This window comes from Pezoporus flaviventris, unplaced genomic scaffold, assembly GCF_033815535.1.
Source record: "Pezoporus flaviventris isolate CSIRO_AGI_PZ_B2104156 unplaced genomic scaffold, CSIRO_AGI_Pfla_v1 ptg000002l, whole genome shotgun sequence".
Lineage (NCBI taxonomy): Eukaryota > Metazoa > Chordata > Aves > Psittaciformes > Psittacidae > Pezoporus > Pezoporus flaviventris.
Window position 1 is genome coordinate 4,186,457 of NW_026892550.1, and position 27,821 is coordinate 4,214,277.

General features: G+C 39.4%; 1 protein-coding gene and 1 long non-coding RNA gene across 2 annotated transcripts in view; both read left to right on the top strand.

The window, feature by feature from the left end:
• Nucleotides 1-27,821, top strand: part of LOC133276290 (uncharacterized) — a 380,765-nt gene that overhangs the window by 350,091 nt on the left and 2,853 nt on the right. The gene's annotated exons all lie outside the window — the stretch shown is intronic.
• The window catches only part of UVSSA (UV stimulated scaffold protein A), a 53,304-nt gene that overhangs the window by 23,815 nt on the left and 1,668 nt on the right, over nt 1-27,821 (top strand). Inside the window, exons 8-12 of the mRNA XM_061466745.1 lie at nt 11,531-11,708; nt 12,929-13,081; nt 18,081-18,264; nt 19,176-19,287; nt 24,996-25,179. Of these exons, the coding sequence (XP_061322729.1) occupies nt 11,531-11,708; nt 12,929-13,081; nt 18,081-18,264; nt 19,176-19,287; nt 24,996-25,179 (811 nt within the window). The remainder of the gene's footprint in view (nt 1-11,530; nt 11,709-12,928; nt 13,082-18,080; nt 18,265-19,175; nt 19,288-24,995; nt 25,180-27,821) is intronic.

Genomic DNA, 27,821 nt, shown 5'->3' on the forward strand with positions numbered 1-27,821 from the left:
GGGAAGTAAGCCCTGTATTGGTTATCTCTATATCTCTGTTCCCCACCTAAGAACATGCAACAAGGCCAACTGACTGAAACCAGTTTGTTTGGAGGTAGATGTCTCCATTCCTCCATGCGTCCATGTGGAAATTATCAGTCATATAGAGGACTGAGATTAGGCTAGTGCCTTAGGGATCAGGTAGCTGCAATGTGGTTTGGCATTTCTCTTACCATATGTGTTGCTTGAAACTGTCTTTAGGCTTTTGGGTTCTAATTGTTGCTAACAGCAGGACTTTCAGAAAAGGAATATAATGAAAGAAAGGGGTAGCAGCCTTCCAGACAGTTGGGAACAGCTTCTTATGTGTGCATGGCTAATGAGAGTCCAAAACATTGATAGTGATAGTAAATGAATGAGCAAATGAGGTAAGTTATGATCATAGCTATGGGTCATCTTTGGTTTTTTTTTTCCCCTTCCTTTGGCAGTATTCCTTGTGCTAAAACTGGTATTGTCTCAATACTTCCAGGTACTGGAACTTGTTTTCCATATCTTTAGCAGCATCCTGATGAATACTGACATGCAAAAGTTCTGTTCCTACTTGTCACCTTCCCCTGGAAGTGAAATGTACTCATCCCTTTCCTCTCTGGTCTTCCTCATGGACACACTTAAAAAATAAAACATCTTATCACCCTTTGTACCACACTAACAAAGTACTTTACTGCTATTTGAATTCTTCTCACGAAAAGGATAAAAGAACAAGCATATAATCTCCTCAAGGATGTTTTTAAAATCTATATAAAATGGATTAAGAAATTCCCAATTTGTATTTAAACTATTGCTGATAGGAAAATTCATTATAATGGAGAAGCCAATCAATCAGCAAACAAAACCTCTCATTTTGTACACATGTAGTTACGAAGGAACTAATGGTCACACTTGGCTGTTCTTTATCTGATGTGTTTGTTAAAAATAGCATTTAGAAAGAAATGAACCAGTCTTGATGTTCCTGGAATCATTCATCTTTTGCTTGCTGTTATTTAAAGTTATTATGTGAGCTTCGAGCTCAGGAAAGAGTCTGAAAATAATTCAGCATTCCTGAAAAGAATTCAGGCAGCCTTTTAAGCATGTACTTTTTTTCTGTCTGTGTGGACTTGAGTGCTTTCTTGCACCAGCTGGTCAGTTACTAGTTCAAAATCTATTTCAGAAGCCAATATGTAACTATTGCATAAGTCATCTGGCTTCTCGTGTAATTACCTTAGGCCTGCATGAGGAAAATGGAGATTTGAATTTGCCCTGCTAGATTCTGTTCTGCATGGTTTTAATAAGTAAAACCAAAATAAGCATCCTTTGGCACATTTTGTTTAGAAAAGTGAATTATCATATTAAAACAAGGATACATTCATTTCATAGTAGCATGTTATCAAGAGCTGGATGTGTTAAGCAACCACCTCTAAATATGGTTCTTTATTCCATATACAAGCATGGTTATCATAGCAGTGACTTTAGTTTTATATAATTCGGATGGGGTTTTTGATACATTTCTTTAGTTCACATCTAGTTAATGAGGACTCTGAGCTAAAAAAAATGGAAGCCTGTGCAAGCGGAATGTTCCAACTGGAACATTAAACCTTCCATATAAGAGATTTTATCTTATGTGGAAGGTGTAAACAGTTTAAAGGGGTGTTTTTTCCCTTGAGTTGCTACTCTTAGAATCATAGAATAGTTAGGGTTGGAATGAAATTTAAGATCATCTAATTCCAACCCCCCTGCCATGGGCAGAGATGCCTCACACTAAAACATGCCATCCAAGGGTCTGTCCAACCTGGCCTGGAACACCACCAGGGATGGAGCATTCACAACTTCCATGGGCAACCCATTCCATTGCCTCACCACCCTTACAGTAAAGAATTTCTTCCTTATATCCAATCTAAACTTCCCCTCCTTAAGTTTTAACCCATTACCCCTTGTTCTGTCACTACAGTCCCGAATGAAGAGTCCCTCCCCAGCATCCTTATAGGCCCCCTTCAGGTACTTCCTGAACAAACCAGGAGAAGTGAACAGCTCCTCACATTAACTTTTTGTACTAAACAGGAAAGCAAAGTTGTAAAACAGGTCATAGAATCATAGAATAGTTAGGGTTGGAAATGACCTTAAGATCATCTACTTCCAACCCCACTGCCATGGGCAGGGATGCCTCACGCTAGACCATGTTACCCAAGGCTGTGTCCAATCTTGAACACTGCCAGGGATGGAGCATTTACCACTTCTCTGGTCAACCTGTTCCATGTCACCACGCTCACTGTAAAGATCTTCTTCCTTGTATCTAACCTGAACTTCCCCTGTTTAAGTTTGAGCCCATCACCCTTTGTTCTATCTTTGCAGTCCCTGATGAGGAGTCCCTCTCCATCATCTTTGTAGGTCCCCTTCAGATATTGGATGGCCTCTGGAAATGGATTGAAATGTGACATTTAAATTTCTATTTTTTATTTCTTTTTTTAAGTCACTTTTTTCACTTCCTTTCTCTTAGGAAAATCAAAGTATCCTACTGACAAAGCAAAGTTCCATCTGAAATGCTATTTCTGATGGCACATACATGTATTTGTGGTCCTCCTGAGATCTGAAAAGGTTGTGAAAAAAAACCCCCAACAAATTAGATATTTAAGATGGGGCAGCTTTGTATGCATAAGTATATAGACATGTGCAGCTGGTATTATCTATATATAGTTGATGATTTCAAAATCGATGATGATGTTTAATATATAAATGAAGTGAACATCGGTACAGTTTGGGTGGAGAGAGAATTGAACAAATCAATTTGAATCTCCATGTATAAGATGAAATGTAAATTTGTTAAAAGAATTTAGGTGATTAGATAAGTGAAGTGTGAAGATATAATCCATTAGGGGTGTCATGCCAAATTAGCATTACCAGACTTTTAACGACCTCCCATTTGTATAATCCTTATTTACACTTGCACCTGATGTCTGTTGCAGACAAGAGACCAGCCATGCTGTGGTACCATGGGGCCATTTTAAATATGTTGTGTTGCTAAAGGGAAATATTGGGCTGAAAAAGAAACAGTGCTGTGAAAATAACTTTCACAAGGTTACTCTGGTTCTCAGCAGGGATGTTGTTTTATTTACAGAAGAGGAATGTACCCTTGTGTAGCTGGTATTGCGAACCTGTTAAAAACTGAGGCATTGTGCATTTAAAAGAAAGCTTTAGGGAGGGATAAAATCTTGTTTCCACTAGATTTTCCCCATTCTGGGCTTTGCTGGTCAGCTGTTGGATGCATTGGCTTACAGTCAAAGGTGGATAAGGTAAGAGATGGAACTGTGCAGCTTCTGTTGTCATTCTTATGCCACAGACAGAATTTGGAGCTGGTGCCGGGGTTGGTCTTGATGTAGTTGGCAAGTGAGCTCTGAACCTCATGGGAGGTGATCCATTTTTTGAGGTGTGATTTTTCCATCTTAAACCACAACAATTCCCAGATCTAGTTCAGAGCACCCATCTCTAGCAGCTGTTGTCTACTAATGGGCTTTCTCAGTTCATAGTTCTTGTCTGTGTTTGATTGCATACATTTATGACCTTTCTTACGCAATACTATGTTGAGGTACAGGGAAGTGCTGTTGCCATTTTACAAGTGGTGACATGAGGAAGCCATCTGACTTGGGAATATTAGCATGGAAACAGTCTACTGGTTATCAGGTTTCATCCTTATGCAAAATTATATGGGAAGTGACTGTACAGTCAAGAACACAAACTGTTATTTCAAATCTGGTTAAGCAGATTATTTCTCTTGCATCTGAGCCTTAAGACAAAATGCTTTTAGGTCCCTGATAACTAATTCAGTGGTTCATATTGCATCTTTAAACCTGCTTGGGATTTCTTTCATATCAGGATCAAAGCTGCAGTTCTAAAATCCCAAGGGTTAGTTTTATCCATTTCAGAAATTCTTCTCTCCTCCCATCGTGGAGCAATGTGCCTTTGTGGGTCAGATAGAATCATAGAATGGTTTGGGTTGGAAAGGGCCTTCAGCTCATCCAGTTCCAACCCCCCTGCTGTGGGCAGGGATGACTCGCACTGGACCATCTTGCCCAAGGCTCTGTCCAAGCTGGCCTTGAGCACTGCCAGGGATGGAGCATTTACCATGTCTTTGGACAACCCATTCCAGTGCCTCACCACCCTCACAGTAAAGAACTTCTTCCTTATATCTAACCCAAACTTCCCCTGTGTAAGTTTGAACCCATTACCTTGTCCTATTGCTACAGTCCCTAATAGAGTCCCTCTCCAGCATGCTTATAGGCCCCCTTCAAAAAAGGTGTTCCCATACTGTCTTTCCTAAGCTGATGGTGTCTGAGTCATGTCTTTTCTGTGTGTTAAGTAGTATGGGGTTTTGTAGTACGAAATGTCATGGTAGCTGGAAAAGAAAGCTTATACTCCATTGAACACGTAAGGTGTACAAATCCAGGCTATTTCCTGAGTAGAGAAGTCACCACCTGGTTTTTGCATAGAATTGGGAGTGCTTCAGGCTGAAAAAGCTGTTCTAGTGCAGCTCTCTCTGAGCTAAAAAAGATGTTTCTCTCTAAAGAAAAAAAAAACATGGACAAACTGCCTTTTGTAACTATTCATTAAAGGTGGGGAGATTTATAGCTTTTGCATTTCCTCTGAAGCCTGTATTAGAAATAACAATAAAACACTGCATAGAATAACGCACAATTGAATTTTCAGATCTGAAGTAAAAGTCATTTCTTGTGCGGCATTTATTCAGAGAAGTGCACTTGTTTGTATTGACTAGATATACTCTAATCTGTAGCTAAGCAGCAGGCTTCCATGCATATTGTTTCTAAAAGTTTTATTCTCATAACTGGCATCTATCAAGACATGCAGGGAACACAACAGTTAAAACTACCTTGGAAATGTGAAATATAATAGAATCATCATTATGAATTTGACATTTACAAAAGAATATGATTAGCGTTTCCAATAAAATGCTTCTGCATCCATGCACAAGTATTGACTGCAGGCATATCTAATCAGCTGCAAACCTTTCTCACTCTCAGTTGACTTCCTTCTATGTAATTAAGGTTCCCAGAAAATCTGACAGGACATGGGATGTATTTGATTCCTACTAAAGTTCTTAGAAATTTATAGTGACTGCACATGATGTTGATATACCTCTGCATAGTTTGTGATGGTTGTGTACCTCACAGGCACTATGAACGGCCATGGACTGCCAAATAATAAGCAAGAAGTTGAAAAGATCAGGGTTGAAGGTGTAGAAAGGTTTTAATCTAAACTCTGCTGCTTTGATTTATTCTGATGCTTTACTATGATTGTAAAACAACAATAAATAGGGTTGATTAATAAGAGTTAATATTATAACATATTCTGTAATTCAAAATAATAATAACCTATTCTGATGTTTGAGTAAGCCAAACAAAGTATTAATGTAATCGTAGAATCATAGAATGGTTTAGGTTGGAAAGGACCTTAATATCATCTAGTTCCAACCCCCCTGCCACAGGGCAGGGACACTTCACACTAGACCATGTCGCCCAAGCCTCTGTCTAACCTGGCCTTGAACACTGCCAGGGATTGAGTATTTATCACTTCTTTGGTAATGTTAATGAACTCTTCTAGTTAGCTAACATAGTTATCCTCCTTCTTTAATTTGAATTTCCAAAGTAGAATTCTAAAAGTTCAGATAAATGTAGGTGAGCATAACTACATTCAAAGGCACTGGAGGCATCTTTTTTTGTTGTTTAAAACCTCTGGTTATAAAAGACCAAGTTGTCAAGACTAGTTTTACAAAGTTGTGGAATTTAAACAAATATTAATATGTGCAGTTGTCCATGTGAGAAGTTGCTTTGTGTGAACACACAGCTTGTGTGTACTGTGAGAATATTTACTAAAGCCACCTCTGGCATTTCAGCATTCTCCCTTAGCATCTGCAGAGAGCAGTTAGTTTTGTGGGGTTCAAGGGTAAGATAAAAAACTGTGTCTATCTAAAATTAAAGATGAAGTTTTGTACTACAATAAAAGTAAGAATTTTTATCAGTGTTATCCCTGCATGAATACTTTTAAGATTTTGTTCCTAACAGTTTGGGTTTTTTCTCTCCTCATTCTGTGTAGATGAAGGGATACTAACAAGAAAAGAGCCTAATTTTTTTAGGTAGATATAGATGAAACTTGATCCCAATTAAAACAAGAACAAACGAAGCCCACCAAGAACAAACAACAAACAAGAACCCCACAAGTGACTATTCCTTTAATTTGTAATGGCTTCATAAAGATCAGGTATCTGTCAGGGGTGACATACAATTCAAATCTCATCCCTTATGAGCAGCAGAACCTTCAGGCATGGTGAATGCTTCCTGCTGTATGATCACCTATGTTAATTTTGCTCACACACAACTTTGTGCTTGGAGAGAGATAGCAGAGCTGATCCTGAGGCACTGAAGCTGTTTGGAAGCAATGCCTCAGATGTTGAGTTGAACCCTCTGGCCTGCAAGTCCGTATGAAGTAAGCTTTGCAAAGTTGGATGCCTGAGAGGGACTCTTCATCAGGGACTGTAGTGATAGAGCAAGGAGTGCTGGGTTTAAACTTAAACAGGGGAAGTTCAGGTTAGATATAAGGAAGGAGTTCTTTACTGTGAGGGTGGTGAGGTACTGGCACAGGTTGCCCAAAGAAGTGGTAAGTGCTCCATCCTTGGCAACATTCAAGGCCAGGTTGGACAGAGCCTTTGGGTGACATGAATTAGTGTGAGGTGTCCCTGCCCATGAGAAGAGGGTTGGCACTGGATGATTTTAAGGTCCTTTCCAACCCAAACCATTCTGTGATTCTAAGTTCTGTTCACTTAGCACTAAATCTTATTGTGCTTCCTGAGTAAAAAACATGCAGGGTATTTTTTTCCACTGTGAGCACAGTAGAGGGTAAGTGGGGAAATACTGTCCGTGAACTGCTGGATTTCCCTGACAGCCTTGGAGAGTGTCTGCACTAATACAAACCACATACATTTGGCTTGACTAAGATTCAACAAATGGGAAATAGACTTTTTTTGTTTCATTTTTTCCAGGAAAGTTGAAATCTGTAATACTTGTTTGTGTTCTAGCTCCATGTTTTCAATTAAACTTCAGTGAATCTGAAGTGGGTAGATTTCGTTTAAATCCACACAGCTGAGGAAACCTGGGCTTGCTCTTTCCCTGAATTTTCACTGAGAGGGGCTTTTATCTCCCCCTAATCCCACCATTTCTGTCAGGACATAATCTCTTTCTCAAATTTACATTTTAATTAGAAGGCCAGCTGAACTAGCTAAAATCAATAATGTCAGCATTCAGCAGCCTAACTTCAGCTGAAACCCCAGCCTCTCTCTTTCCTTCTATCGATTGATCTTGGGAACACAGTCTACTTTATTGCTTCAGGCAAATAGGTGCCATTTGGTCAATTTAAACAGAAAAAGGGGATTTGAACATCTTTATGATTCTTTCTGAAAGCCGCTATTGGAACAGTTGAACCCAGGTACTGTACCTGTGTTAAATAAAGCACACAGAACACCAGAATTCTTAAGAAGGATTTTACTTTTGCAACTGCACTTAATCCCATCTGTGTCTTAAAACAAAAAACCTACCCTGACTTTGGATACCATTGAGCTGGGGCAATCTGCACAGTCACTCTTGTCTTTATCGTGTTAGTGAAAACCAATTTTATAAGCAAATATTATTGAGAAAGATCCACAGTAGATGTGCAGTTACTGATGCTGTAGTGTATCTACCTTTAGCCATTTTTCTGTTAATGGCTTGAAATAAGAAATCAATGGGAAAATATTTTGTTCTTGTAACTCTTAAGAATTCCTGTATTGATCTTCAGGATGTGATTTTATCTAGCTAAATGTCACATTGTCCGTTTTATCTCTCTTGCCTTTCCTCTGTGTTGCTGACTGCTTGTCTCTGCTGTTCCCCTCCTTTCCCCCCCCTCCAAACAAAACTACTGTAGTGAACAAGCAGTCAGGCTTTCCATAAACATCATAGGAAAAAAATAGGGTTTTGCTGAGAACTTGTAATGCACATGCACGTATGTGTTGTGAGAGAGACATACCTGATACCTTCTGACTTCAAGATGGGTTGTAAAGAGTACACATGCAAGTGTTCTCAAAACAGTTGCTTTAAACAGTGCTGTCTAGAAAGGTATTCTTGTCCTTGTTAAATAGAGAGACAAATGGCAATTTAAAATGCTAAATAAAGTCTTAAGCGATTCTACATTACAGGTAGTCTATCACATATTTGTCTCAGCTAGCATTGTTCGTGCCAAAGGGCCTGTTCAAACTGTTTCTGTCATAAAATGAAGTTTGCTTTTCTAAGTCTTGATGATTCTAAAGTGTGGCTATCACAGAATCTTTTGGATTGATTCTGTTTCACTTTTTTGAGACCCTTTTCCAAGGGTTAGAAGTTAGGCACAGATTAGTCCTGTAAATGATTTTCTTTAACAATGTTCTTTAAAACCTTGTTGACTTTGGGAAGAAGTTAGATAACAAGGTGAATGTGGCATGTTCAGCCCTTCCATTAAAGTATGTGATGCGGGAACGACTGTGTAAGGGAGTAGCAGCATCACCAGCCAGCAACAAGGTAGCCCATGTCTGTCTACAGCTAGCAGGCAGGTTCTAACTTCCAGTCTGAGGACATAAAAATTAGAAAGGGCTGATCCTTCTTCACATCACAGTCCATGCATGGAAGCGTTCAAAAACTGTGTAGACGAGACCTCAGTGTTAATGGTTTAGTGGTGGTCTTGGCAGTCCTGGGATAATGGTTGGACTTGGTGATCTTAGAGGTCTTTTCCAACCTAGTTGATTCTATGATTCTGTGCTAACTTCAGTTCCCAGGTAGCATTGGACAGCTCAAGCAACTGTGTCTTTCAAGATACACTGCTTTAGGAATGCGGGCTTTGGTTTTGGAGTGTTTTCCAGAGAGTGGGGTTTGACACTGCCTCCAGACTGTGGAGAATGTCTCTTTGTCCAGTCTGCAGTGTTTGCTGCCTGTGAGCATGTGGACAGTTGGCTACTTGAAGTCTTTCCAGGACAGCCAGGACAATTTCCGTGGGCAACCCATTCCAGTGCCGCACCACCCTCACAGTAAAGAATTTCTTCCTTATATCCAATCTAAACTTCCCCTGTTTAAGTTTAACCCATTACCCCTTGTCCTGTTACCACAGTCCCTAGCAAAGATTCCCTCTCCAGCATCCTTGTAGGCCCCCTTCAGATACCGGAAGGCTGCTCTGAGGTCTCCACACAGCCTTCTCTTCTCCAGGCTGAACAGCCCCAACTTCCTCAGCCTGTCTTCATATGAGAGCGCTCCAGTCCCCCGATCATCCTCGTGGCCTCCTCTGGACTTGTTCCAACAGTTCCATGTCCTTTTTATGTTGAGGACACCAGAACTGCACACAATGATCCAGGTGAGGTCTCACAAGAGCAGAGTAGAGGGGCAGGATCACCTCCTTCGACCTGCTGGTCCCACTCCTTTTGATGCAGCCCAGGATACGGTTGGCTTTCTGGGCTGCAAGCGCACACTGAAGCCGGTTCATGTTCATGTCTCATCAACCAACACCTCCTTCTCCGCAGGGCTGCTCTGAATCTCTTCTTTGCCCAACCTGTAGCTGTGCCTGGGATTGCTCTGACAATGGGATATGCCCTACTAGAGAGAGGTAGAGGACTCAGCTGATCCTGGGTACTTAAAAAATGTAAACCCATATGTACCTACAGGGTGATCTAAAAGGTCAGCAACCTTCTTGAACTGTAACTGAAGTCAGGTAATACCATTTGTATGGTTGCATCCCATAGGTTACAGGGAATGAGCAGTGCAAATAAATCAAGGTCAGGCTGAATTACTGGAAGGCCTTATAAGATGGAAAAAGTGGTCAGGGCAAGTTGCTCTAACTTTGTGAAAAATATGGTTCTCTCTGAAATGAAAATGTTTTGTGTATTAAAGCTACTTGTCACTACAGGTCCTCTAATTTCCCACTCATAGGAATGCCACCTTAGCTGTTCCTTTTCTAGTTGACATCTTGTGGTACATGTAATGACAGGCAAACAAATTAGCAAAGCAAGAATACGTCAGGGCATAGCTTCAGGGCTGGCGAGAAGTAGGCAAGAGACTAAAAGTCACAACTAAATAATGGCTAAAATGTGTTAGGTAAACTGGTTGCTTTCATAAGAAGGTTGTGATAATTTGCTGAAAAGTTTAGTTTTGTGAAACTGTGACTTTGTGTTAATTTAGGGGTGTTTTTTTGAGGGATGGGGTCTTGCATTTCAGTCAGTTCTTTATAAAAAGGCTTTCTAAAGGGGCAACATGCAGTCTATTCCATTAGTGTGAGGGATCACATCTTCCCATTTTTAGGTGTCATTGGCTGAACAGTTCTTGTTACTACTGCCAGCTAATAGAGTTGCTTCTCTAGCTCAGTGCGTAGAGGCATGTGCTGTCTAACTGCTCAGCCGGTCTAATTGCATCATTACAGTCCATGCTGACTGTCTAATCTGGCCATATAAAGTAATTAAAGTTGCCCCATTACTGAGCTGCTGGTGCTGGACATCAGTGCCTGGCACTGCCTTGCAGTGGGTTTGTTCCTCAGGTGTAGCTCAGACACTTACTGTCTCTTGGGTGTATTCTGTGGATATATTGGTGGCTTCTGCCAGCATTTAAATACATTATCTTAGCAAATTGTGTGGTTTAGTATCTGGAAAGAACGTTCTCTAGCTAATTCTGCAGACCTACTTAGATACATATAATTTGCAGATGTTTAGAAATCCAAATTCAACTATTCTCTATGGTGTTGCCTCTTAAAAAATCAGGAAGATAAAAAAACACAGCTATTTTATTTTCTCGGCTCTGAAGGGTCAATATGGTAGCTGAGAATGATCAAGTAACAGGGATGTGCCCCATACACGCTGTTGTTTCACTGGGTGTGCTTCCCCACCAGCTGTGCTAGGTGACATTGTCCATCATGTGTTGCAGTGATCCAGCCAGAAGTGGTCTCTGTAGTGTTTTAGCAGGACTTTGGCAGAGAAACCACAAAGAACTGATCTTAGCGCACAGGAGGATATTGATGTATACCTTCCCTCTTGCTTTTTGCTGCTCTTAGATGTCTTTTGGGACTCTAGGTGTTTAACAGTAGTGCCAAGAGTTCCTTTCTTCTGTTTTACCTTGGTATAACCTTGAGTGCAGAAATGATGTACCAGGAAGTGACAGTAGCAACTTAAAAGCAGTATTGCAGTTAAAGCAAACATGTATTGTTAAAATCCTTCTGAGGTGAAGTAACATCATTCTTTGTTGTCACACCACGTCATACAAATTTAAAAGTTGGTTTGCTGCAGTTAGATACTCAGTGTGTTTCTATTCCAAAATAGAAAAAAATGCATAGGCAGAGGTATCTCCCTGTGAATGTATTGATGTCTAATGCAAGCTGAAAGCAGTAAACGTGTAGTCAGCATCCTGTTGGTCCCACTGTGAAGTGTTGAAGCTGGGAGGAGTGAATTACCTCTAAACATCAAGTTGTTTTGCAGGGCTAGAACCCCAGTCACCTCCAAAAGCCCTGGTGGGGACGACATCAACAGGACCAGCTCCACTGAGTTCCCGCACCCAGCTGAAGGGGAATGAAGATGAACTTGATCCAACCTGTGCAGCTGCCACACTGAAACTTATCAGAGACAAACTGCCAAAGTTACCACCTTCACATGCCAGGTTATCTTTGTTTTGATTCTTGTAGAAACCTCTTGCTCTTGTATTTATCACTCACAGAAGCACACAGAAAAGCACTCATGAACTAGACAAGCTGTTAAAGATGTCTTGCTTTTGGTTTCATTACAATTTGTTACTTAAATACACATTCACTGCTTAATATTTGGGATGTTGTTAGTGATTACACCAGGATCTTAAGGAATCATTTACTATGCACTTGATTTAGGTTTTATTTGGTGTGTGTGACATCTATGAAAATATAAAGTGTTCTCTTCTCTCCAAACAAGCAAACAAAAAATCCCCATTTATTGAGGTAATTTTTGGTTTGCAACTAAACTGAAATATCTTAATAATACATTGGAAAGTATTTTCAGCCATCTCTTGGTTCCTAGTGACTTATGCTGTCAGTGCTGCCTGGAAATGTGTTACACTGATTCCAAAGATGTATTTGTTGTCAATCCTGTTCAAAGCTTGGTGTAACTCCAGCCTTGTCTAGCATTTATCTGTGATTTGGGGATAAGCCTGGAGTAATCTACTTAGTGGTGTGTTCCTGAAAAGGTATTTCTGCACTGGCCTCCAAAACCTGACAGACTGGAATGTAATCAAGCTAAAGCGGTTTGCTTCATTAGAAGTACAGGGTTTGGAGTATTCAGGTGTACATTATGACTTTTAAACTTTAAAAATGTAATGTTTCAGTAAGGTGAACCAGACTATTTGAAGCTTTGTCAGTGACTACCCAAGGTCTCCACAGTAGTACTCTGAGGACTAATGAATTCTATAGTGGTATTGTACAGTAAGTATTATAAACCTGCAAGATGGAATTATGACAACAAAAGAAAAGACTTTGCAATCAGTGTGACTCCCAAACTCATGACATACAAACATGGGCATGAGTTTATGGAGGCATCTGTTAGGTGTACAGCATGCATGATCCATTACTGTCTCTATTAGGTCTCTGCACCCATGGTATAATATCTGTTAGCTGGCTCTCGCTGAATGTGCAGTTAAGCTTCATGGTGCAATGTGCTGTATGTAGCGTGTGTGGAGTTGTAGTTTGTATCCTTTTTTCCTTAAAAAAAGAGACAACACAGAATAACTCTGTAAAAGCAATTGTAGTCCTAGATCTAAGATAGTATTAGTGTTGGTGTGAAAACCTAATGCAAACAGGAAAAGTTGCTGTGGTCGTTGCTGTTCTCTATTGACTTTTCATCAATTTTCTCCAGTGACTCTGCAACTACTGAGCCAGCAGGCTTCGAAAAGCCTGACAGTAAGAGAAGAAAACTAGAAGAAGAAAGGGCTAAAGCTCCCCTCATGCCTTTTGGATTAGATCTTCACTACTGGGGACAGGATCAGCCAAGTGCTGGGAAGATTCTCAAGTAATGCTCTTCTTCTTTTAAGACAAATTAAACAAATATATAGATTTATTTGTAATCAGAGGTCATGCCGTGGGGTAACTCCCATTTCTTTTGATAATTACTTTTCTCCTTTCACTTGTGTTGTAGGATCCATAAACAAAGTCAGAAATTCTACCTTTAAATGATATTTATTTTGAGAAGATGTGATACTAATTAAATATCCTTTGATGCTTCAAAGCACTTCTTTCCCCCCTTCTCTTTTCATGTTGGTCTGTTATCTGCAGCATGGCATCACTTACTCCAATTTAAACTGGTACCTCATTATGCAAAGTGCTGTGCAAGTGCAGGATAGGCATTCCTTCTGATGGAGACTTTACAGGCTAAATAAATAGCAGGCAAGGTAGGAGAAAGGCTGAGGAGGTGTCAGGGGTATTTTTCCTGCCTTTAGAGTGGTAACTGAAGAAATTGGTATGCTTGTTCAGTCACACAAGAAATAGGTGGCAGTTACAGGATGTGAATTTGGATCTCTCACTTTCCATTCTTGTCTGGGAAGGTTTTGCTTCTTAGACTTCAAGCACTGCTGATTTAGGGAAAGCTTTAGCAATGCTTGGGAGAAGAGGTGTTAGGTATACATCAGAACTTGTTTCTAGCGATCAGGTTTTTAAGTCCTTTTTCAGCACTGGTATTTTTATATGAAAGTTGAGATACAAAATCCTTCCTCTATGTATAAATACCATTAAGTCTGCTAGAACATTAATATCAGTGTGTACTATACCTGGCTTGAATAAGGCAAAAATCATTGACTTGGCTGGGTTGCAAATCAAACTCTTATATTCTCAGCAGTATTACTTTACCTTAGTTTCTTACAAAAAAAAAATCCCAGTCCATAATCACAGTGTTTGCAGAAAGGAGCAAGAGAAAAGCCATGCTGCTGGACCTGATTGCATAAAACACAGACTATCTTTTAAATTACTGAAAGCCAGCAAAATATTAGTGTCTTAGTACAGTCGGTCCAAGCTTTGGGTTTTGTCTCATGGGGTGTAAGCTCTTCAAAGCTTATAAAATGGTTAAGATTTTCAGCAGGGCTCTAAGAAGCATTTGTCTGTGATAATGCCAAAAAGGTAGTAAGGCTTTATTTTACATTGCAAATGAGTTATTCAAGTCATAAGTGAAATCAGAAGCATATTTCACTGCCTGTCTGCCTTGTGCTGTACTGTTTTATTTTTATGCTTTCCAATAAAATAGAGGGCACACTTCTGAACCTCCTAGTCTATAACTACAGATATGCCAATCTAACTAAAGATAATTTAAGTAACTCTGCACACACAATACCATTGACCCCGGGTATAAAATATATTTATTGTGAAATTAAGCAATTCATTGGCCAAATCCTTTAAGTTTTCTGTATGCACACATACCATCTCTAGAAGATGCTTAGGGGAAAAAATCAAACCTAAAAACCAGACAACACATATAGAATGTGTATGGAATTTGAATTTTTAAAATCTGAAGTGGAAGAGTCTTTCTCTTTCACCTATTTAACAGTACATGGACTTAATTGGAGCATTCACAATAAATTTAGATTTTAATAGAATGCAGCTACCAGGAAGATGATTTTCTAAAGCTTTGTTTAGCTGGTAAATGGTGAACTATCGCCTTCCCTAGAAGGTAACTGTGGGCTTTACAAAAACCTTGTACCAAACCCTTTTCCCTACTTTTGCCTTCACTCACAGAACTCACTAAGTTAGTTTAAGGACTGTTAAAATGAGTGTATAAAGCTCTAGTAGTACTTTTTTTAGGGGGGAAGAGAGTGTATACCCGTGTTGTACTGTGTAGAGACTATGCCAGCCTAACTGACTGGTTTGGATAGCATGGACCTTCCAAACTCATCTGCCCTCCTCCTTGAATTAAATTAGGATCATAAGTAAACTAGCTGGTGCAGCAGTTCTTAATGCTGTGACTAGGATATTTGAATTAGCTCATTTAACCCTCCTAAATGCATCATACATTTACATTATTCAAGTTTTTGATATAACCTTCCAAGCAGCTTAGGAATGAAGTTGATACAGATTTGTTGAAGGAGTGCAGCGTTTCTCCAGGAACTTAGTCTTAGATTTCAGTTAACCACTACTTGTCTTTTATTCCTCCTAATATATAACTGTGTAATTTCCATTAAAACTTCTGTTATTTGTCTAGATCAGTAACACTCATTTCTATGAGTGTGAGTGGGGTGATGATCTGTTGATTATCTGTTTTCCTTCTGATTCCTCTTACAAAAAGGTTTCACTTGTCACATGCATTGTTTTGAAAGTTTTCATGTTCTGCCTTTTTACAATGTTGCTTACATTGCAACAGCAGGAAAGCAGAACGCTTAGGGAATTCACACTGCTTTGTTCTTTTCTCACGTGCTTATAAGTCATGCTGGGAGAAAGTAAGTTCTATGCTTGTAGTAAACAATATATATTAATATCTGTGTAGAAATCAGGCTATTTTAAGTCCACTTCCCAAATAGTGGTTGATGACATATAGAGTAAAACATTAATCTTGATTTTCTTGGGATTTGTAGGATGCAGATTTGGAGAGGAAGATGTAAAATAGGTCTTTTTCTTAATTGAGAAGATTGGCATGCACGACTGTTAAATGCTGCTTCATTCTCATATAATTGTAATTTGATAATTTAGAGGGGGAGCAGAGTTCAGACCACCAAAGGACACCAGAATTTTACAAAGGGATTCTGTAAGGCTACCTTGCACGTAGAAATCCTGTGTGGTGTCTTCTTAGCAATGCTTTCCCCTCAATGTGTTTGTAAGGTTAGTAACACAGAGCCAGCGGTCAGTGTTGTTTTCAGAATTGTTTTCAAACTAAACAAATAAGAAACCTATTTAATTCTTGTAGTCCTGTCTGTTGTACACTCATGCCACATAATTCCTGAAGCTAAAATACTTCACCATTCAAACATCTAACTAAAGTCACGTTGGTGTATTATAAAGATTCTTAGAGCTTTTTTGTTTAGGCTGTAGTTTGCAGAATTGAAAACTTTTTATTTTAAACAAAGAAAAGTATGGAAACACATTATAAAGCTTAATGTTAAAGTAGCCTCTATCTCTTTTGCCTTTATCACCTGATTTACCAGAAGGAAGCTATTTGTACTTTATAGCAGGTTAAAATTCTTCTAGCACTAACAAGATCTATTCTAGGAAGGCATTATTGGATAACATGAATCTCTTCAACAAGGACTTGACTTGCTGAACATTTTCCTGAAGATTTGGCAAATCCTAGAATGGCTTCAAAATTGCTTGATCCCTCTTTTAACCTACTTCTAATCTCTTTACATAGTTTTAAATGGTCAACTATTCCAGTAAAGCCAGCAGTTGTATATGTTGTAGGTTGTAAAGGTCAAATCATTTCCTCTACCTTTTTTTTTTCCCCTTATCAGCTGCTGAAAACTTGCTTAGATAAAATTCATCAAAACTCTTCAGGCCCACTAAAGTAATACTTTAAGTATTAGCTTATGTGCTTCGTGGAATTGAGATTGTGATTAGTGAAGCCAGTGTTCATGTGTGCATGGCTGTGGCAGAAGGCGAAGTCTCAGAGGTAGGGATGGTATCCAAAGATATTAATGAGTGAGAGGAATTGGATATGGATAGAGGAAATCATAGAATCATAGAATAGTTAGGGTTGGAAAGGACCTTAAGATCATCTAGTTCCAGCCCCCCTGCCATGGGCAGGGACACCTCACTCTAAATCATATCACCCAAGGCCTCGTCCAACCTGGTCTTAAGCACTGCCAGTGATGGAGCATTCACAACCTCCCTGGGCAACCTATTCCAGTGCCTCACCACCCTAACAGGAAAGAATTTCCTCCTCTCATATAAGTCTGGGATGGATTGGGTGGAAAAGCTATGTGGAAGAAAGTGATTGTAAAGTATCTTTTATGAATTAAAGGATATCCTTCTCAAGACGTGTCATCTCGGGATATCCACATGCAGGCTGGAATTTTATTTTTTTCTCTTAGTTTAGCTGTATTTTTAACTCTTGACCTTATTTTTCCTTAAATTTGGGATGGGATTGTTGTTGTTTAACTTCAGATGTCTCAAAGTTAGATATCTAAACTTAAGCTGGTCACCCTAATTTGTTTTCATGATTAGCAGAAAGAAACATCAGAGGGACAGTGAATTGCATCCTAAGACTGGCATCTAAAATGTCAGGTAATCACTCTCTGGGGTTGCCTGTTTTCATTATTGGCATCCTAGGGTGGCTAAAATGAAATTATATGACTACTATTAAGAAAATTTGAAAATCCTCCATCACTCAAGGGTTCTTGCTCCCCTTCTCTCCCACTCCCACATCCACTGTCATGGTACTAATCGTCCATTTGCCTATGTAATTTACCTTTGTAAATAAAGAAATCTAATTTTAAAATAGATTTCCAATGGATTAGTTTAATTTCCTAGAGGAACACCTGTAAGTTTCTCAGACTTATGGACACTGTATAAGAAAACCCAGAATAATGAATGTTTATAAGGTTCAGCTGCTTGTTTGCTCTCGTCCTTGGTCTCAGTATATTGCAACACTGATTTCAGCTCCTGCTTCTCTGCTGCTACAGGAATACAGTTACCAGGAGAAGTTAAGATCAAACTGTTTCCTCCCTAATCTGTCTTCTGTGTTTGATCACAGAAGTATTTTGTTATGAAGAATCTTAATTACAGAATTACAAAGTTATTCACTGGAACTGGATATCAGATAACTGACGCTGAATGTCAGATCATGAGCCACAGCTAAGCCTCGTAATAGGTTGGTAGGTTAGACAAGAAATCAATACTAGACAGGCTTTTGTGATATTTGAAAAACATCTTCATAATATAGGAGTCATAAGAAAGAATGTTAGATTCCTGGGTTTATCCAACTGACTGGTAAAGCTTCCTTTCCTTTTACATGTAAGTTCACCGCAGGATGATACCAGCATCTTTATGTGCTTTCTTACAACTTTGTGAATAATTGTCATTCGTTGTTTCCCCAGATTTGCTTCTGAGCATCGATTTTGGGCACCCAGTGAAGTAGAGGAAGAGGTGGAAAATAAAGAAATAAGTGAAATGTTAAAAACTAGATATATCACATTTGCTGGCAAGTTTGAACCAGTGAAACATAAATGTCGAGCACGGATGCCTGATGGAAGGCTGTGTGAAAGACAAGATCGGATTAAGGTGGGCACTAAGTTACCTAACTTCCAGGATATGTGCTATATGGAGAAGATCTCATTAAAACGTGTCCATGAATGTTGATTTCACATTGCAAATATAGCTTGAGGCAGTAGAAGAAAATTGTATCTGGAGAAATTTCCCTGCCTATGGCCAGGGGATTGGAGCTAGATGATCATAAGGTCCTTTCCAACCCAAACCATTCTATGATTCTAAATTTACTATTTATATGTGTTTCGTATGGGAAGAATCCTTTTGGTAAGGAAGCTGTGAACATTTAAGGAACTTTCAAATATTTTGGGCATTTTTATTTATACTTTATTTTTACATATTACATATGAGTACATTTACCTGTCAGTAAAGCAGAGACAGTTGCTGAAAAGTTCTTATTTAAAGGCGCATTTGGTATTAACTGTATTTAGAAACTTGGGTGTTTGAGGGGCAAATTAGGTTTTATGAAAGCTAAATCCTTATGCAACCTTAAATTATGAGCCCTATGAGCAGAAATACTTTGCTTAAGTACTTTGTTCTAATATCCCTGTTCTTCCTCTGTTATCTGAGATTGAAGGATCTGAATGCACTAAAATACTTTAAATGGGATTGTTACACGATGGGGATATTGCATAAGCAACAGTATATGACACAGCATTGGTGCCCTTGTGACTTGACAGGATGTGCTGCCTGACTGCTTGAAATTGGATATTCATATCACAAAGAGCTTATTTCTTTGAGATCATGAATATATTAAACACATGGTGTGTATGGGATCTTCATGCTTTCTAAGGGGGAATGAGAATCAAGTAGAGGGTTTTGTTGCTTGATTCCAGAGTCTGACTTTAAAATATGTTGTATAACATGTAAGCATATTCTTTCCATTCGGGAGCTGATATTTTTTTTTTCTCCCTTTCTTTCTGAAGTGTCCTTTCCATGGAAAGATAATTCCTCGGGATGAATCTGGGATTCCCATAAATGCTGAGGACAGAGCCAGAGAAGAAAAGATGCGGTTTGAGAAGCAAGCAGCTCAGCCAGGTTTGTGTCTGCATAACATCTTAAAAAAAAAAAAAAAACAAACCAAAAAATACTAAGCCAGAGGTAGGAGATAAGCTGTAAATGGAAGCTTCATATCCTTATTGTCTATATGTTTGTGTATATATTATATACAATAGTCACAATATCTACAATTTATTCATAATCTATACAATTATTGTGTAGATTGTAACTACATAGTATCTATGTATTTCATTTACTGTGTTTATATATTGTATCTATGAATAGATACAGCGTAGATACGCATTGGACAACAGTCTCTGTATAGGACATTTTTTAGACATCAAATGTGACAGGCTGTATGAAGAGCTGACACTTTTGTGGGTAAAGGCAGAGGCTGAGATCCATAGAACTGGATCATATTTCTGGTTTGCTCCTAACCATATTCTCTCGGTTGATTCTAATTTGCGGATCATTTGCAGTGATTCTTACTTATGTGATAAATATGGATGCATGTGTACACTGAATAAGGTTAACATTGCATTTGTTCTTTATTTCCAGTAGTTACAATGTTCCTAACGCTTCTCAGACAGATGAGTTATAGCCTTTATCTTAAGGAACATGTTTATTAAGGACAATTAAACCTATTTCGTGATAAATGCTTGACTTGTTCCCATGCTTCTGAAAAGAACTTGTCTTATCTTGCTGGTCCCTAAAAGCTGTGATTTATGTAATGTAATGCTGATATAATCAGGATCACTGTGTTACCACAGATATTGGCAGAGTTGTTTTTTTGTCACACTGTGGGAACTTGTTTTTCCTGTATCTATTCATATATTCTCTATTTCCTATATCTACTCACTTACTACTTGTGTTTTAGAAGAATTCTTAGCCTTGCTATGTTATGCATCTGTGCAGCACCACTGGAAAATACTTGGAACAAGGGAAGCCCTCACCTTGGGCTTTATTGGCATTATAACTAGTCTGGATGTTCTAATAGGCATGATATTTGTGATGGGCTTGGGGAGAAGAGCAAGCAGACCTCTGCTATTTAATTGCTTACGTGTTACTGTGCAATACTCTGGATTTCATTTTCAAACAATGCGGATAGACAGCAAAACTAACGAACTTCTCCTTGTGTCCTCTATGCTGTTTTCAGGTGAGGAGGGAAAGCTCATCCTTCCCCAAGATTATTTGGGCATTTTTAGCCAGGATAAAGCTCTAGACTGCTAGGTAAGGAATACAGGCAATGAAAAAGTCAGCAAGCAATGAATACGCAGGCAGGAAGACTTCCAAGGAGAATAAGAGACTTTTTTGCAATAGTCCAACTAAACCTCATTAGTAATGGACAGAAGGTAGATTTTCATAGAGCGCCAGGGGGATTGCAACCAGGGAACTGCTGGAAGTTGATGGACTGCAAAGGAAGATGGGAGAGAGGGATCTATCCAGCAAAGACATAGTGTATAATTGGAGGGGACAGATTTGTTTTCAAAGCTTTTATTTAATCTGTCTTCCTCCAGAAGACCTTAGCTTTCTCCGGTTTAAGTTATTTTTTCTAGGTGAGTGTTCTGCATTCTAATTAAACTTACCTATAGGCTTTATCATTTTGATAACTTGTAGTATGCTCCCTTTAAAGAGTTAGTTCTCCCTTAAGCTCTCAGTATTTCATCACTTTCACAGTCATATATGTTATTAATGAGGTTTACTAAACCTTCCACGAAATCCCTTCAGAGCATAATGAACAGTTGTTGGTCTGTTATTCATAAGGGTCTATGTCAAATCAATGTGCTTTTAAATACGCAACTCATCCACCCTGTTTCCTTTAATACTGATCTGGCTGTCTTTGAGTTAGTGTGCTTGGCAGTTACCAACACCCCCCAAAAGCAGGGGGTACTGAACCCCTCCTCGTATTTGCATGTGTCGAAGTGCTGTGTTTACAGGCAGTTTCCATTCTTGCCCATGTGGAGTGAAGTGCTCTAAACTGGCATCCAGGCAACAGCATGGGCACAGCTGAATTGTGAAACCAGGGCAGTGGTTTGGGTGTTGTGCAAATAGGAGAGTTCCCAACTTAGTTGTTATCATAGAATCACAGACTGGTTTGGGTTGAAGGGACCTTAAAGCTCATCCAGTTCCAACCCCCTGCCATGGGCAGGGACACCTTCCACTAGAGCAGGTTGCTCCAAGCCCCATTCAGCCTGGCCTTGAACACTGCTAGGGATAGGGCACAACTTCTCTGGGCAACCTGTGCCAGTGCCTCACCACCCTTGCACTAAAGAACTTCCTTATATCTAATCTAAATGTCCCCTTTGCCAGTTTAAAGCCATCCTCCCTTGTCCTATCCCTACATGCCCTTGTAAAATGCCCCATCCCAGCTTTCTTGTAGCCCACTTTAGGTACTGGAAGCTGATCTAAGGTCTCCCCCAAGTCTTCTCCAGGCTGAACCAGTCCAGCTCAGCCTGTCTCCAGAGCAGAGGTGCTCCAGCCCTCTGAGCATCTTCGTGGCCTCCTCTGAACTCACTCCAACAGGTCCATGTCCCTCTGTCAAGAGAGCAGTCGGGGGAGAGAATCACCTTCCTCTATGGGCTGGTCATGCTGCTGGTGATGTAGCCCCTGACATGGTTGGCTTTCTGGGCAGCAAGTGCCTACTGCTGGCTCACGTTGAGCTTCTCATTAGCCAACACCCTTAAGTCCTTCTCAGAACTGCTCTCAATCCAGACAAACCTAAACTATGTTTAAACTAGCAAATTAAGCTAGTAGGTGTTCTTGAGGGACTAGTTTCAAACTAGAAACTAATACTCTTGGTCTAAAAATCACTTGCACTGAAAAATATTGATTTATTTTTTTTCTGTGAAATTGCCATTGCTTGAGGCTAGACATAATATTTATTTTTATTACAGTGTCAGCTTGGTGTTGTTAGAGGATTCTCACCTCTGGCCCACACAGATGTGTATGTTAGTCCCAAACCAGTGTTGACATTGCTGCGTTGCATTATTGTGTGCCGTTGTTAAGCTGAGATGTCATACAAAGGTCCAGCTCATCTGTCTGGGGAGATACTGGACAAGCTGTAGTGCTTAGTTTATTGGACAAAACCTTGCAGGTTTATAAAACCATATATAGATATACATATATATATACATATACACACATTTATATATATGCACGCACATATACCAGATGTCACTAAATATTTTTATCCACTTTCCCTGCTTTGTTTCTCACTACTTTTATATTTATTTTATAGTATTTTCTTCAACCTTTGAAAATGGCCTTTTGTTGGTTTGGGCTTGTGGTTTGGAGTAGGGGGGCTGTTGGTTGGTTTCCATTGGGATGTGTTTGGTTTGGATTCTATTTGCAAAGGAGTTGAAGCAAGTCTGAACAGTGCTGCTATGGGAAATATACAAGTGGGAATCCACTCTGTACTGTAAGTGCTTTGGTCTTACCATTGACAACATCATTTGCCAATGACAACAGTTTGAAAAATTCTGAGACGGCATTAAAAGATGAGGTGAGGTTAAATTGCACCAAAATTGTTCCTACAAGTTTTCCTATTGGATAGTAGGTTTATTTTCATCCTTGAGTAATTGAAGTGGAAAATAATTCTGTAAAATAATACAGTTTGTGTGATAATACCCATGTTTTGACAACACTGCCATTGATATTAAAGAGCATTTTTTAACTTAGTATAAGATTTTAAACTCTAACTAATGTCCACAGAATGGTGTTTTGGGCTCTTCAGTCCTGAAACAATGAATCAGGTGGGATTACGCTGACCTGCTAATCTGCAGCGTTCATCCTTTTCCAATAGTTCGCACACAGGAGCAAATTAAGTGCCTATTTTTTGTGTCAACCCTGAAGAGTGTCTGGTTTTTCAGCCCTTAGTGACTTGTTAACAAACAGGTATCAGGACAGGCTGGTGAAGGCAGGCCGCTGGCCAGTCAGATGTGAAATAGCATCTCTTTACTAACTACGGTATTGATTCCCGCCTGCCCTTGCAAACTGTGTAATTTTCTTTTCCCTGCTGTTAAACTCAGTAACAATGTATGAAGAGCTTTAGGGGCCCATCGATGCTCAAAAAGGCTGCTCTTCCTGGCATTCTATTGATTTTTCTCAAAGGCTTTTAAATTGCTCCTTCATTTTACTCAAATGCTCATTTCATCTCTACTGGATGCCGGCATTTTTTCGTTGTGTTTAAACAATTGCTCCATTCAGGGGGTTCCTAAACTGTGACGCCTTCTTATTACTGGGAGATAAACTGTTTAGACACTTTTCCTTAATCTTGGATTAATCGTTCCTGTATCTGAATTGTGCTGTTCTGTATTCCTTCAAAAAAAGAAGTCTGTGAGGTCTTATGATCCATCAATTATATGTGTTCTATTTTCTCCCTCTATACTCCTGCTCAGTTCCTTGCACAGCTTCATTTTCCTCTTGCTTTTGGTGTGTTGGATTTTAATCGGTCCTTGCTTTCACATATCATAGCACGTTAGACCTAACCTTTCCTTGGAAAATTGCTCTGGTATTCCTAAACATTGTGTTCTTAAGTGAGGACATAGCCTCTGACCTTCCTGAAATGTTGTTAGCAATACTTATCACACTCAGTGACTTATACACAGTCACTTGGTGTGTAAGTGAAATTGTAGAGTTGTTTAGGACTGTTTATTTTTCTATACCTACATAGATGTTAAATAAGGGTAGTAGACATTAGTGTTAGAATGTCTGCAGGCAAAAAAGGCTGATAGACATACAAGAACCTATATAACGAATGGTAGCTATCGGTTGTTAAATTGCAGAATTCTGGCAGTTATGCTGAGTTGGGACCATGTTATTCTTTGAAGTGGTGCTTGCTACATTTTGTTCCCAATCCCTATGCTTGAAGTCTTTAATGCAATGCCATTTTCCTAACTTTGCCCTTGAAGATATCCATCCTCTGGCCACTTTTTTACTTTCTACTGTGTTACCTCATTCTGATATGCAAGGCTCTACTACAGGTGAAAGACCACAGTTTCCTTAAAGAGCTTACAGTTTTTCCTGTGGTGGCATCTCTGATCAGAATCCATTTACAGGGTACGGTTGGATTCTGAAGCATTAAAGTTTTGATAAAACCATAAAACAGGTTTTCAATGAGATAAATTTAACTCTTATTATTGTGAAGAGAATAAACTTGATTTAGACATCTTTTTCAGATACAAAATTTGGCTCATGGCAACAGGGTCATGTTGTCATACTCACAAGCGCTATTTAGGTGTCAGCTACCAGCTCATGTTTAGAAGCAAATATGATTGATGCAGAAGAGTTCCAATGTCATCACCCTACTCTGCTCAAAAGTTGACATATTCTATTTAGCTTAGGTTTATTTTAAAGCTTACTCAGAATTTATCTCTGGAGATAAGGTGCTCAGCTACACTGTTGGCCTTTTGTTCCATTTCTAAATAATAATCACTGTGTTTGTGTCACCTTTCCTGCATGGAATAGTTTCCTTGGAATTTTGCTGCTGTGGTACTGCAAAAACTTAAGTCTTCCTACAGAACGGTTTTATCTGTAGCAGCTATTAATAGATACTAATCCCAGACTCACAGGGCTTCTTCATCAACATCTGTCATTTTGGCTAACTGCTTTATCCAGTCTTTCTTTGTGTATGCAACTTACAGCACAGTGACTGTCCTCTCCTAGCAGCGACAAAGCCTTTACCTTAGAAGAATCTGCATTCTGCCTGGGTTTGGAGTTTCAAAGTGTGTGCTTTTCCCTTTAAACAGAGTGGCGAGATCCAGAATTCATGAGAGAAATTGAAGCAGCCACAGGAGTGGATCTTGGTTCCTCTAAAATTAATGGAAAAGAAGGGAAAAAGAAAGGGAAGAAGAAAAAATACCCAAATCTGACAGACCTGAAGCAGCAGGCTAACACTTCTCGTTCCCGGCTTGAGAAGAAAGTCTTCAATAAGTAAGACACTTAGTTCTCTAAAGCCTGATAAATTGCTATTTCCTTATGTTTCACTGGTACTTTCTGTTTCTACATTAACATGCACTTACTAAACAACTTTCTTCACTAACTGCAGAGCAGGAATGCCCTCTGTATCTCTGGAGGGTCAAGAGCAGCCAGTACTCATGACCAAGGTTATTTGTTTGACAATGTTCAGTTAATTTACAGAATTCCCCTGATTTGTATTCCTATGATTTTTTTTTTCCATCCTTCACAAATTTTTATCTTTAATTGCTGTACTAGCTTCTCTGGATGATCATTTATTAATCGGATGGATGCTACTTTACGTGTGCAAGTAGTACTGGATCTGGAAAGAAGATGATGTGTTCAAAGTGACACAATTTACAGCATCAGAAGCACTGTAGTAGTGTAAATGGAATGAAAATGAAGTTTTTCTCTTTTGAAAGCCTAAGATAAACTGTCCTGAGCAGAACTTCAGTTAATAAAAGGATCTATCAGAACCCCTTGGATTTTGGCATGTTGACAGTTGCCCTCACACCTCTAGTTTATGCTCAGAGACCTTCCCAAAGTTTTGACTGTGTGTTTTCTCTCACTCCTGGACATACTAAATTGCTAGCTGGGCCTGATGCCGTGCCTTCCCACCACACAGTGATCCCTTCCTCTGTATTGTTCAGGGACACATTGTCATTACAGTTTTCTTCTCCTATACCAAGAATGCATTTAGCTGGTTAAGAATCATAGTATATAGTTAGGGTTGGAAAGGACCTTTAGATCATCTAGTTCCAATCCCCCTGCCATGAATATTTGGATCCTTGTGTTATGGTCCTTGTTCACTTAACCCCTGCTGCCCTCTGTAAATATCAAGGCCTGGGACCTACTGCAGATTTCTTCTCAGTGTAGGAGTCTGGAGATGATTATTCGGTGTACCAGAGACATGTGGACACAGTATTCTTCCCACCATGGTGCTGTTTCAGTATGTATCTCTCTCCTTCCTGCACATGTGAAAACAGTATCTCTTGGCCTACATTTAGACTGAGAAGAACCTGTTTGGATGGCATTAGCATTCAGACATGTAGAACAAAGGCACGTCCTTGTCTTACATAGACATATGTTAACTTTAAAGCAGACACTCTAGCTCAAAGAGAAATGGGAGCCTATGGTTTTAGAATGTATACTATCTCCACGTGTCCACTCTGTAATGCTATTTCTGATGTCTAATCTTGGTTAGATGTGGCTGCAACATAAATTTGCTTAAGCATGCTCTGGTCTTCCTCAAATGGAAAGCAGATGTAGCTATTGAAAGAGTTTCACATGTAAAATTCAAGTAGTCAAAGGAAAGTGAAAAGTTTAAAGTTCTCAAATGAAAAAAGCAAAATTATTATTATAAGATCATTAATGGTAGCTTATTCCCTAAACATACTGGATTAGTTGAACAGCATCCAAGGCACAATATTTGTTTAAACTCTATTTTCCCTTTTCTGCTGTAATGGTTATAATAACCAAGCCAAATCCACATTGCTCTTAGTCACAGAAATAACACGTTTTCTGTGGAATTCTTATCTCACCTATCTTAGAAGTCAGGGACACACAGTTCTAATGATCAGAATTTCATATCAGCTTTCACAAAACAAATTTTAAAAGCTGGTTTTGGTTTATTGTGGTTTGTGCTAATGATTTTGAGTGTGTGTTAGTGCCAGGCATAGGGTATCAAACCTGTCATGTTTTAATAGGTTTCATGCTTTGCAGCACTAAATAAGATGATAACCTTGGCTCCTTCTAACAACCCCAAATTACTTGAAATGTATAGGTGATAAACCCAAGCTCTAGTCTGCCAATAAAGTTAAGTGAAATTGCACACAGATCATCAAAGTGGGATCTCATTTCATTTACAGTATCGCACAATCCAGTGGTGGTAATGTAAAACCTACATGACGTGAAAGTGTCAAGGCCACTCTGCACTGCTAAAGGCTCACTTTTCTCCTACCAATTAGCAATATTTGAAGTGCAAACCCATGACCACATCTTCCTTACTCTGGTAACTTTATTGGCAGAATTTTGTTAAAAGCATACCTCTCCCAAGGCATTTTTTCAGAATATTGGTTTTCATTACAGTCGCTGCTGAGAAGATCTTTAATCCCACCATGTAGAAGTATCCCCTGTTTTGAGATGTTTCAAAATGGCTTTTGAAATGAAGTTGTTATGGAGAGCTAAAACAGACATCAGCTTGCTTCTCAGAGATAGACCCTTCCAGCTCCGCTTCTGCGGTTGTAGGGCCTGATCCTGAAAGAGCTTGGTGCACACTAGTAGGTGAATGTCTTGTCTTCTGCACAGCCTTCAGCATCCTCAGAAGTGATAGAGCCTAACATCACTAGGCTTGAAACCATCCATGTGTGATGGAACCTGCCAACTGCATTTTGGTGTAGAAATCAAAGGAGACATCAGTCAGTGCCCATGTTCTTAAACGAGACATAGTTCCTCAAACCAAGTCCTTATTAGGTGGTATACCTCCCGTGTTGGCAGGGCACCCAGGTCTTTACAGAGTTGTGTCAGGAGAGTTTCCTTCTTCATAAACAGAGGCAGGGTGACATCTCAGCACACCTGCAAATAGCAGCCTCAGATTTCTGAGCTTTTGTGCTAGAGAC